This window comes from Netta rufina (genome assembly GCF_964035555.1).
Source record: "Netta rufina genome assembly, chromosome: 2".
NCBI classification, from domain to species: domain Eukaryota; kingdom Metazoa; phylum Chordata; class Aves; order Anseriformes; family Anatidae; genus Netta; species Netta rufina.
In genome coordinates this window covers 23,102,196-23,115,749 of record NC_140124.1, presented here as the reverse complement: position 1 = coordinate 23,115,749, position 13,554 = coordinate 23,102,196, and the positions used below count along the sequence as shown (strand labels likewise).

The following is a 13,554-nucleotide window of genomic DNA, read 5'->3' as shown; positions in this document are numbered from 1 at the left end:
CTGAGTAGTGAAGCTGAGCTTTATTCCATTCAGTTAGCATATGCATGTCACACTTCCTCGTACTCTACCTATTAGAGGCACAAGGCTGACTTGTAATGGTGTTTGCAAGAAATGCAGCCACTCCATCTTGTCCACCCACCAGACTGCTGTCAGAAGATTCAGCCACTACTCATCAATCTTTGGATGTCACAACACACTCCAAGGTACAGTCCTATCTTCAGCATATGCTTAAGGGTGCTGGAGCCAAAGTTACGCTCTAGTAACAGAGCCATGACATGGGCTCAAGCACTAGTATGCAATTATCAGTACTGTTTTATTCTTACAATGCTCAAAGCACAATCTGGGGTTATGGTCCCCATCATTCTCCCAAAGTGCATTTATAGTTTGGGGAACAACAGAGCATGGACAGTGTTCCCAGTAGGTAGTTGGGAAAAGGGTCCCTTGTTTCAAGGTAGAAGAGTGTGGCCATGTGGGAAAGCACTGTGAGTGCCTGTCACCTGTCTGTAAGGCTCTGATGCTTCTGCTTTCACTGTGCAGACATGGCCACACAATGTCATGGCCCTGGCCCCAGCACCGTTTCCGCTTTATTCTATAGGGAAGTTGCAATTGGTGGTAACTGCTGAAATGTTGTTAGGCCTCAACAGCTTCTTCTAGGAACTGTACCCATGATGGAGTCCAAAGAGCAGAGGGCAGTCCTGTACCTACTCAGAGACACAGAAAGCTTATAACTTCTGGGATAATCCATAATGGGCCAAACATCAATGTTGAGCAATCCCAAATGCCAAGATACTTTTAATACCCTAACTCCTTTCAAAAAAACATCTGCATCCCAATTCTGGCATGTCTTTGGGTTTGCTTCTTCTGCAGGCACCTATGTGTTACACAACTTTCCCACTGTACTACCTGATGTTATCTCAAAGAGGAAGGATAGTCTGAAACTAAAAATCCTGGGCAAATATACTGCGCAGACTTAAACACTAACTGTAGGGTGACTCCAGCACATCCAGAATCTGAGCAAGGTTCAAGATCAAGGCAGACAGACCAAGAAAGACTTAGATGGAGCTACTGTGCCTAGAGAAAGTGATTGCTGCTGCCCCAAAATGCAAACAGTAGATATATAGTGTCTAGAAGAAATATAAAGTCAGTCCTCATAGGCTGAGGATGTAATGTTCTGAGAACTCCAGAACATTACAAGGAGTTTGCAAGGTTGCAAGGAGTTTCTCCTTTATACCACAGAAATGATACATGTTTGGGCCCATTTTCAGCTGGAGTCAGAGATGGTCCATTCACATAGGCATATGGCATTGGTCATACATGGCAGAAGAACCCTAGGAGTAGCAACCTTCGCCCTATATAGGGGTGGGATTTCCACTGTTGAGAACAAAAGAAGGAATTTTTTTTACCTGCCTTTACTGGCAAAAACTTTGGTGCTCACGTTGAGGTGAGATAGACACTTATACATCTGTGCCTGTCTCTCAAAAAGGGCTCAGGACCATTCTCTGGCAATGGGGACAACTGGCACTGAACAGCCCATGTCAGTGCAGTCAAACTTTCTTAGCTTCCAGAGGCAAGTATTCACATGGAAACTGTGTGCTGGCAGGGGTCCCTGCCCTGTGGTAATTCCCAAATCCTCCCCAAGTTCAGGAGAGGGCTGCTTGATCCATGCCACAAGTATACTGGAAACAGTGCTTACAATTTCATAGTCTAGATGATTAAACTCCAGTGCCTGACACATCCCCTGGTGTTGTTTACTAATACACATGTAGCCTTTGAGGCTCTGAGCCTCAGCGCTTTCTGTAGTGAACTCATTTACTTTGCAATTAACCTCTCCATTCCCATTTATTAGACCTCCTTCCTCTCCTTTTTCCAGGCACTTCTGAAAACCAAGTCATCTCCATGCCTGCCAGCAGCAATGCCTACGCGCCTTTGTTCAGTGTCCTTCAGAGTAAAAACAAGGATTCACATTTTTTATTGTTTGTTCTACTCACTGTGAAGTACGGTGTACAATTGCAGCACTAAATCACTATACTCGAGGGCTCATTCTGTTCTTAATATGCAGATTTTATCAAAATATATTAGTACCATCAAGTAGAAAATTGACACCTCTATGTTTCTTCAGACACCACATATCCTTTATAACTCTGTACGAGATTTGAACCCTACAATTTATCATACGGTATGCTGTAATCAAAAGCATCAATCTTTTTAAGGCTGTCTAATGCCTAATGCCTACATTCACCATCCCTATTAGCCAGAGGTTAGAAGTATAAACATAACTAAGTAAGTACATAATGATAGAAAAGAATAGAATTCCTTTTATGACATATGCTCAGCAATAGCTTTTTATTGTCAGGAGACAGTTCAGAGTAGCTTTACATATTTAAAACTCTTCAGCATAAGGTACTACAATTACTTAATCAGATATTATTCTTAGCATGCAATCAGGAAGCCAATTAGGATCTATATACCTGCTCCCAGGCAAATGGAAGGGCAAGATCTGAACTTTACCTGTATGGACGTGGGAAGAGAGACTGTCAGTGATTTATCGCAGTGGTGTTGATCTCACCCGCTGACTCTGTTTATTTTGTTGTGGATTGTGGGCATGAGGCTGCTGGTGGGTTTGCACTTTTTTTCACTCTTCAAGATTACAGTATTGCTTGGTGCAATTATCAATCACAGGCTAAAAATAGCTTCAAAGAATACACATTTGGGGCACTTTTTAATAAGAATTTTATTATTCAGACAGTGCTCTGTGGAGTGTCAGAAATACAGTATTACTGCAATTAGATATAAATTAGATAAAAAAAAAAAAAAAATTAGGAAACTTAGAACAAGCAATGATATTTTGATAGAAGGGAAAAGCATCCAAGGTCCTTCTTACCTAAGTTTACAGATGAAACTAAACTTGAAAAACTAGAAAAAATGTTTTTCAGCTTGATTATTACTAAGTGTATACACCTAATAAACTTCATTTTCTATAGCTTAAAGAATGGGTCTTCAAGAATAGACGATGGAACAAAACATTTTTGCTGTGAATTTTAAGCACGTTTCTCTGGCTTTGGTTTTATTGACTGGGAAGATTATGCAGGTGCTGTTAAGTCATTCTGTAAACTTGGTTAAACCCCTTCCAAGGAAACATTTTGTTTTAACTTCTTGTGTTTTTCTGTTTATAATATCTCTTCTGATGGAAATTATCAAGTATGCACAAGTATGCAAACCAACATAAACATTTGAAGGCTGATTCAACAACCCACAGATATCACAATAAGTCACCTACAAAGTCAGAGATTATTTAAGGTGATGAAATAATATTGTGAGATACTCAGGCTAGAAGACCTTCCCCTATTAGAAGTCTTAATACAGCACGTGGCTGTATTTCAGCCATCATCTTAAGAATTATGTACTTTATAGAATTAAATGCCCAATTCTGTCAATATCTCTTTTTTTTTTTTAAATGAAAACTTCACAAAAGGAAAACTTGTTCCTCAATAAGAAGCTCTGAACCAGTGCTGCACAGATTTATTAACCTAGCTGAAAAGAAAGGTGGATCTTTCTCCATCAAGCATTAGCATTTTCAAATATGACATGTCCTCTAGGGAATAAATTTAGAGACAGATTTTTGTTTATTTTGAGGAAAGAGTTAACTTCTGAGATAAATAACTACAATGTTGAGTTTGCTTTTTTTTTTTTTTTTTTTTTTGTAGTTTAACTTCTAAAATGCACTTATTATAATGCTAAGCAATAAATACGTATGTTGTACAATATGTCTACTAAAAAGTCCCTGTTCCACATGGTGTACATTACAGTACTAAAAAGGTCTCCAGCAGAAGATATGAACAAAAGATAAAAACAGCTACTTTATGTACTCAACACTCATTCCAATGTCATTTTTATTTTATAAGATATGAATACAATTTCTGCATCAAAGAGCACGCATATGTGATTTCTCTATTGATTATTAGTAACTACAAAAATTTATCACTCACTTCCAGAAACAACTTTTTTTAGTGTTGTTTATTTTGTGTGTAAATAGCTGTCTCCAGCACTGCTCAGCCTTCCTTACATTGCATTTTTGCCACAGTGAATAAACAAGGATATATTTATCAACGCAACAAAAATTCAAAATCTTTGTATACCATACTAACTTTTCTTGATTACGCTAACTAAACTATCATTCCACATTTTGCTAGATTTTCTTTGAAGGGAAATAAGTGTATATCTGACATGAAAGAAGTCAAATGCCAGTGTCCACACAGATGCATACAACATAATAACCTTAGACCTATATCAAGAAAGAACAGTAGTACATCTTTATAAGGTCTGCAGTTAAGCATTCAGACAGCTAGAAGAAGCTGCATTTGTATTCAGTGACATTTACAGGATGCATATTTATTATTGAATAAGCACAAACTACTTGTATACACATCTCATTGTGTCTTGTCTTTTGCTTTATGGAAACCTGCAGGACTGTGCTTTTTAATTTTGTCTTCAAAACAAGTTCTCAATGGCTGTGTGGCAATTTCTGACCTGGTCCTCATCGGACAAGGGACCAGGTCTGCAGAGCAGTTCCCAGTAGTGAGGTGATGGCTATGTGCAAAGGTGCTGTTTGGCACAGACCTGTGGTCATGCAAGCTGTGGCCTTCCAGCAGATTCTGCTCCTACACCTTCTAGCACGGTGGAACAGTCAGAGCAGTATCTGGAAAAAAGCAGTACCTTTCCCACATGGAGAAATACTTTTAATTATCCAGTCCACTGATCCCCTGCCTTAGTCAGCATTCGGACCACAATGTTCACCAAGCAACTGATGGGGGGATCATTGCAAATTCTTTCCCTGTCTACCTGTAATGCATCACTAGAAGCTTCTTGTGATCACAGGCAAGGGCTCAAAACATCAAGATTTGAACTCAGTTTTCCTCTTGAAAGGTGTCTAATGTAGGGTGGCATGATTACACAGCTTTTTCTGCTTTTGTCCCCACAAAACATCAGTAGTCTGAGTTTTTCACACTTCACAAACTCATTCTTCCTCTGAAGATTTGATGGTAAGCACAGAGAACATGAAGATTTGTATAGACAAATTGTTTGCACAGATCACATATAAAACCCACAGAAACTACTAAAATTAGAATAATGAGAAATTGAATATGAGAACTGTTCTTTGAAAATTATATTAAAAATGCATAGAACAGCTTAACAACTATAAGAGTTGGCATTTCCAGCAGACCCACTGATCACAGTAGTCCTACAGATTTTATTTGTAATTTTAAGTTACACCTATTCTGTGGATGGGATTTTTAACTCCAAATCCCACCTACGAATTATTTTGCTATCAAAGGTTATATTTTAGGAAGGTCTGTTCTTATGCTTTCCAATCTAGTTTCACAAGCCTTCCTAACATGTTACAGTCTAAGCTGGAAATGCAGGCTGCAGATATACAGCCGATTACAACTGAGAATTTCCTCAACAACATCAAATACATCTCTCCCATTCAGTCTGAGTAGAATATAGATGGAATATTTCTGTTGACACAAATGCACTATCTGTTTTAGAATGTGATCCAGGGAAAACATCAATTGAAAAATTGATATCTACTAGAGTTGATTAATGTATGAATTGTTTCAGAGCTGCATGCAATCTCCGAGCAATAGTTTTATTTCTTTACTTGAACCAGCTTGCCAATTATCATTATGCATAACTATGAAACTGGGACAAAATTCTGATGATGATGTTTACATCTTATCCAGTATGCACATAAATTTAGTAAAGTATAAAAATACAAAAAAAAAAAAAAAATGTCATTAAAATGTCTTACAACTGGATACAGAACGGTCTGAGCAGTGAGCAGCATTTTCAGGCATGTGTACATACGCCATGACAAATCTGTTACCCATGCGCAGTAGTTGATTATACAAGACAAGCAGTCATACGTGCACACATAAAATACAGAAATGCAGGAGTGAACTCTGGATACTACCTCTAATATTACAGTAGCTACCCCTGGTACCATCTATGTAGATTATCATCATAAACCAAGTTACTTGAATACTGTTCATACACTGTTTTGATAGTTCAAAGGTTAAAAGCGGAACCGTTTAAATCTTGATGAAAACAGTGTTTCCAACCATTGACATGAATGTTAAATAGGTGTTTTAAAGGATGTATTTATCACTACTCAGAAATACTTGGACACATGAAGTTCTGCACACAAGTATATTTGCAAAAAGTTTTTCCCCAGTGAAGACCACTGAATTCCTTGGGCAAACAAACTGGATTCTTAATGATCCTGAGTGTTAGGTTGGGAACTCAAGTTCCTGCAGCCCATTTATGCTTCTGTACTTGTCTTCACCACTGGCTTGATCCTGTAACAAACTTCATTTGACCCTTTAAATACATTATCCCTGATACTTTTTTATTTTACTGTGATATGAAAACTTTCACAGTAATATTATAGATCTTGAGCTCTAAAAGAAGGATTGCAGCTTTTGCTGTATGTTGTAACAATTGTGATGCACTGTCTTTGAGAGTGAAAACCTTGAGGGTATCACAGAGGATGTATCCATACAAGAAGCAAGGCTTGTACAGGAGGATAGAAAAATAAAATAACAAAACTAATTCTCTTACAGTATACTACCAATGGCATTTTATTTATTTTTTTTTAAACAGTATCTCAGGGTATAGTTAAAAACATTTTGCATTTCCATTTTTTCCACAGAAAAGTCAACATTTTCCACATGGGAATAGTTTTCCACACTTCTTAATACACCCTACAGATTTCCTAACACTATGGAGAAAAATGCCATTTGTAGGTAACAATGACTTCAGTCTTCTAAAACAATCAACTGAGATGTAATAAAAAGACTTAACAAATGTTTGTGTAAAGCGTTAAATGTAAAGGGTGAAAAAAAAGCCTTGTAGCCAGAGGCTATACAGTCTATCAGGGAAAGACATCTTGGGGAAAAATACCTACATTCTGGCTAGTCTAAAAACTTTCACTTTCTTCTCCACTTATCAAACTTTTGCAAGAAGTTCTTACAAATCCTTTTTGGTAGGAATAAGTATATTCAGATTATGTGATTCTTTTGACCATGATTTTTTATGCAAGGGGTCTCAGGTGAAATTATTTGTGTAAATAAAGTTACTGACTTTACTTAACCCTTAGGAAATGAAAACAATATGCCCTCTGAGCCAGGGTGAGGAGCTGGGATTTCTTCCCCAGTGCAGGCAGGACAGCTGGCCTTGGACAGCACCGGTGGGTAGAAGTCCAGAGGGCAGGAGAGGAACAGGCAAAGGAATAGCCCTGAACACTTAGAGCTGTTAGCAGCTAAACCCGCTATCTGCAGAAGCACTCATTTCACAAAAAAAATCTTCTTTTCAAACTTCCACACAGTTCAGAATAAAAACAAATAAATTACTATACCCTGGGTGAGTAAAATATGATTGAGCTGCAAGTGAGGATGCAAATGGATATAGTGGCAATTTCTCAGTTTGGAAGTAATCGACAAACAAGCATTGCCACATGAAGAATAAGAGAGACATCAATCTAGTTTTAAGAACTCAATAGAGGGACCAATAAAAATATTAGACTGCTGGAAGGGCACAGTAAAACATAAAGCACCTGTTTAACATTACAGCTAATTGTGGGTGAAGGAAATGGCCCCAGCAGAAATTGGTTGAAGACGATTAAATTTGATTGTAATGTTATATCTAAAGTGAGATGCCCACTGACAGAACTGGAAACCAAATATGCTCAAAAGTTGTAGGCAGCACAAACATAGGTTTAATACAACGATCAAGCAGCAATGCTACATGTGGCTAAAAACACATTACTGTATTTTCTGAAGGTTTGTTTTTGCCCTCATGCACTGCTGAAATCCCCAGAAAGCACAGTAATAAGGACCATAAAGCCAGGAAATAAGTTCACCTCCAAGTTTAGCGTGGGCTGCCTAAATATTTACATTCTCCAGTATTAGGCTTGGTAGGAAATACACTCAGCCCACTCATATGTGAAGTGCCCAGAAGCAATGATCTAGAAATAGGTAAACCAGGGTGACCCCCCACATCTGTGACTCCCCTTCATGTGTGTGCCACTGTGCACAGGCAGGTGCAGTATCTGCTCTATGTATCACAGGGTGAAGTGTCTGCTCTATGCTTTCAGCAGAGTGCACAGGCTCCCCCCTGACCTGTGATCACCTCTTCTCAAGGCAGCTGCCAGAGACTTTTGACACATACACACATATGCACATACGAATGAAAGTACTGCTTTCTGTTTCCTTTCCTATTTGTCCTTTTCTTTTTTTTTTTTTTTTTTTTTTTTTTTTCCCCTGTCTACATTATTTTCAGGAGTTTTTTGGTGTGTTTTATTTCTGCTATTTCTGCTTCCCTTCCAACAAAGCTAACCAAACTAGGTTATTTATTTGAGCTCTGGTTCGTTACCAATCACTTCTTACTATATTTCTTAATGTTTTGCTTCCTGTGCCCCCTCCCCAGTAGTGCCTACACCACAGCCTTCTCCTCTGCTTTTAGAGCTTTGAGGGTACAGACACAGCTTTGAGGGAAAAGAGATTTGTTATATGAGACTCCCAAGTTATTTGGTCTTCCAGCTAATCTCCTGGACATTCAGTGGCTCCCTCCTTTTAATCTGCTGCCACCTAGACCACATTTAATATGGTACACATGCACCATATCTAGCTTTTACATCGCTTTCTCACAGCCATTCTTGGCACACCTCTCTCCTTGCTGCTGGCAAACAGCAAACTCACACTATTCACTCCAAACTCAGTCTTGCTAGTGTTTCCCGCTCAGACTCAAGCAGACTGGGAGAGCTGCTTGTGCCATGGCCTTGCTGTTCCCTACTTACAGTACCCAATTCCTCAACCACCCCTTCAGTTTCTAAGAAGTTTTCGAGAGCCCAGTGTTGCTATCCACTACAGAGAGTAATAAAGTGCTACTCAGTCCTGGTTACACTCACTTTAGTGCTGCAACAGCATGTTTGTGGCTTTATATCAACTAAACAGTCATTACTTCCAAGTAGCTGCAAGGTGCTCATTTATTGCTACTGGAACCTCTGGACATGGGGGGAGAGCTGTGCTGTTGAAAAGATAGCTCTGTGCAACACTGGAGCATTTCCCACCCCCTGCCCCCCAAAGAAATTAGGCAAGCCCTAAGTGCAACAGAGCAACTGCCTGACAGCCTTATTAGAAAACAGCGTAAAGAAGTATGTGAAAAATATTGTATTCAGCTGAAGCTGCAGGGAGCAATGGAAGGAAAATAATTAGCCAAGTCAGAAATTGGCTAAGGCACTGGCTTTTCTGAATCTTCTATTTCCTTCAAAAAAAAAAGAACAACAAAGGGGTCTTTAAATAACAAGTAGTAAATGAGACTGTTTACAGCTCACCTTAAAAAGCCACAAGCAGAGCCGTGCACCCTAACAACATTGGATCCGAAGTGATTCAGAGGCAAGGGGGCCATCTGCTGAATCCCCAGTACCATTTTCTTTTGTATCCTGGAAGGTTTTCTCTGAAAGTTTCACAACCAAGTCCTCTTCAGTGCTGGCTTTGCCAGGTCTGTGACAGGGGTGTGACAGCACACCTCTGAGCAGGTTTGGCTGCCGGTGGGCATTACAGTATATTTGCCATGACTGCAAAAAGTACAACCACCATGCTGATCAAGGTAATCTGTTCAGGACTCAGAAATCCTTCAGACAACATCACAGGCTGAAATAAATACAAGATCTGCATCATAATGCCTTCCACTAAATAGAAATTTCAGAGTCAGAAAGCTTTCTACGACTTGCTCGCAGTATGTTCATGAACTTAACTCTCCAGGCAAAACCAAAAAGCTTCAGCACAGAATCACTACTCCAAAACAAGCAGCTTCTTTCTTCAGCTTAGTGCCTTTCCCCCCCAGCAATGCTGGCACCATGGTCAAACTCTAAACCCCCTTTCCAGTGCAGGTCTATCACAACACTGTGGGTACGTGATTCACTGGGGACTGCTTCTGACTCCACTCTTTCTAAATTCATCACTAGTAACTTCAGACCTCAACTTCATAACTAGTTTCTTTTCCAGTGTGCAGAAATGGGCAAAGGGAAGGTGGAGTTTTAAAGTGATCTTATGACAATGTCACCGCATGTTCACACGCTCAAATGAAGTGCAGTATCTTTGTAGTCTTCCATATCTTGCTCTTAGTACTGCTATAGCTGAAGGTCTCTCTCTATACCTAGAAGAAGGACCAGATTTATTTCTAACACAATAATAGCAAAGTATGCTAAATAAATATTATGGGAATATTCAGACTGAAAAATCCTTGTTCACATAACCATGAAATTTGATAAAGGTATTTAAAATATTCACCACTGTTCTCATTTCTGAAAGCATAGCCTTAAGTCTACTGACATTTCATGGTCTGTTAATACAACACTTTAAATATAGAAAGATACATATTATACATTAAAAACTTTGTAGACTCATGCATAAGATAGCTCATAGTGTACAAATATAAGATTGTTTAATGGTACAAGCTATAATATTTAATCTTCAAGGCTACTTCCAAGTTCAGCATTTTAAAAATAACTGTGAGACACAACCTGAACCTTTCAAAGTTATATTGAGGAGGTATTAAGTAAAATAAAAATTATAATAAATTAAAAAAAAATAATCAGGCAATATAAATAAATGTCAATTGTTTATGACTTATTAAGTATAGAAGTGGTCCCAAGTTTAACTCATAGCTTATTGAAAAGAAAATTCAAATAGATGAAGGGTTTGTTTGTATGGTGTTGGTTGTTGTTGTTTTCATGCTCAAAACAGTTCTACTACCTCAATTAGTACTAAATTCCAGTATGCATGACTCCCACATCCACAGTATAAACATGTATCCAGGTGTTGTTCACTGTTCACTGTTCTCAATTTCATACACATTGATGAGCAAGAGGGTATGATCTGGAAAGTTAAGTTTGTAGATACATACAAATTACTCTAAAGAATCACTGCTTTCAGGATTTAATAGCACACTATTATCCAGTTTGCCAACAAAGCATTCCTTGTTTTTCACCTGAAACCTGGACTCCCACATGAAAACAGCACATACGGAAGCAGTAGTAAATGCTAATATCAAACACTTAAAAGCAAAAGAGTTCTAGACCTACAGTAACCCAGCATTAATAAAACATTAATTTATCATATACCTGTATTCCTGTCACTACTCTGGGTTTAGCCTATCACCTCAAAGCCTGACTAGCTTCAAATAGCGGTCACTAAAAAAAAAAAAAAAAAAAAAAAAAAAAAGTGTACAAAGAAGTGAAAGTTTTCCCTCAATAATTCAGAATGAAAGCTAAGAAATGCTAAAATTATTATTATTATTCTACAGAAATGGTCCAATACCATGCAAAACATTTCAATTCCTGGTAAAACCACCACACATTAATCTCAAAAACAGCAGTCTGTCATCAGGAAAAGCAATACAAAGTGGTCTTGCTACTTGTTTCAGACTCTGTAAAGCTCCCAGGAAAGCATGTTTCTATGTAGTGAACCTGAGCTTATTTTCAACTTTTACTTCTTTTTTTCCACACACAAAATATGTATATATATATTTTATATATATATAAGAAAAATCAAAACGAATATTTCTTTATCTTTTTCCTCTCATATTAGCATTTAAGCGAAAATTCCTCCCAGCTGTTGACAGAACTATCTCAAAAATGTTGATGTGCTGGTGAATTAAGCTAGTACATTTATCTCATTAAGTATTTAGGCTGAGAGGAGTGGTGCCCATCCTCATTACGTAGTGAGAAAGAAAGGTAAAGAAGTTGGGAAGGATTTGAGACATAACACTATTCTTGGCACTGTAATTCCTGACATCTCGCCTCGACTTGAACACCAGCTGCTAAAGTTCTGTTAGACACAAAACACAAATCCGCAGTACAAAGTATTTACAGTCAAGCGTCTTCCCGCTCTACGTCTTTGAGGTCTTTTCCTTTCTCCCTCGGATTTGGGGCGAGATCTCTGTTAAGGTCTGGTGCCGACCTGTCCTGCGTGCGGGAGGTTCCACGCACGAGGATGGCTGAGCCCCACGGGTCGGAGAGCACGGGCACAGCTCAGCCAGGGGCTGCCGGATGGGACCCGCTGTGCAGATTCAGTGCAGTGCACACAAAGGTTGCAGCAGGGTAAGGGACAGCAGGACAAGGACCCGCAAGCTGCCGTAGGACGACATGGAGGGGGTTTTAGCTGTGCACCGGGACGCTGTCACTTCACTTCTCACCACCACCAACAGCCAAGAAACGGAAAGCAGCGACTTCGGCATCACACGCAGTTCCCCAAAGGCGTTTGGGGTGCAGCTGTGATGGGACCAAAGCAGAGGGACCACCGGTGGGGTCCGGGCACCGCCGACACCTCACCAAGTCCGGTAGCGGGGCCAACCCGCGAGTATTTCGCATGTTCAGACCCGGCACGGTGACGGGGAGAGCTGGACCCCAGCCGGGGGGTTTTTGGGGTGCTGCCACAACCCTCGGTAGGCGGAGGAGAGGCTGCATCGCTCCGGCTCCCCAGGGACACCCGGATCACGGCAGCTCCCCCCGCGCCCCCCGGTGCCCTGCAGCGACCCGCGGGGACCGACCCCAGCAGCCCGGCGGCTCGGGGCCCGGCAGGACCTTCCCCAAACTCCCCCACGCTCCGCTTAGGGTCGGGGCTCTCCGGGCAGCTCACAGCACCCCAACGGCAGGGGTTCATCCATCCCTAAAGCCGGCTCGGTTCCCTCGTCCTCCGCAGCCCCCAAACCCGTGCCAAGGCACCAAGCCCCCACTCCCGGAGCATCCTTCACCCGCGGAGCCTCTCCAGCGACCTCTCCTCGGGGGGGAGCCGCCACTCGGCGCCACCCCCGCTCCCCTTTCCCCTCGAGCCCCCCACGGAGAAACTTTTCGGAGCCTCCCTCCCCGCACCCCTCGTCCCCGTGCCCCCGTCCGGCCTCCCCCACCCGGCCCCGCTCCTACCGTGCGGGGGGCAAGGGAGGGAGGGAGCGAGGAGGTGGACGTTACCGGCGAGCGGGCGCCCTTCTTGCGGAGCGGTCCCCTGAAGACGCCCTTGATGCCGCGGTAGTGGCCGTTGCTGAGGTGCCGGGAGCTGATGACCAGGTAGCACGCCATGCGGGGCCCCGCGGCGGGGGGGCGGCGGCGGCCCGGCTCCTCCTCGGCGGCGGCAGCGGCGGCGGCGGCGGTGTTACCCCCGGCGGAGCGGCAGCCGCCCGCATGAAGGAGCGGCAGGAGGCAGCGCAGCGGCGATGTGCCCCCCCCGCCGTCTCATCCAGCGCCCGGCTGAGCGCGGCCGGCGGCGGGGCGCGCTGAGGGCGGCGGCGGCGGCAGGCAGCGCGCATCCGAGGGGGCGCGGGGGCCAGTCCGCATGCTGCTCCGCTGGCAGGAGACGGGCCCGGGGGGAAGAAGGGCAGAGCGCAACTTGCACACTCCGCCGCTGCCACGGCCCCTTCTCCTCCTCCTCCTCCTTCTCCTCCTCCTCTTCCTCCACCTCCTCCTCCTCCTTCTCCTTCTCTTCAGAGCAGGCCACCGGC

The 13,554-nt window shown here is 42.1% G+C and overlaps 1 protein-coding gene across 1 annotated transcript in view; it reads right to left on the bottom strand.

Annotated features, from left to right (window-relative positions):
* The window catches only part of ZNF804B (zinc finger protein 804B), a gene marked incomplete at its 3' end in the record, with an annotated part of 237,160 nt that extends 223,852 nt beyond the window's left edge, over positions 1-13,308 (bottom strand). The window contains exon 1 of the mRNA XM_084306940.1: positions 13,028-13,308. Within this exon, the coding sequence (XP_084163066.1) occupies positions 13,028-13,135 (108 nt within the window). The 5' untranslated portion in view covers positions 13,136-13,308. The remainder of the gene's footprint in view (positions 1-13,027) is intronic.
* Positions 13,309-13,554: the final 246 nt, after the last annotated feature.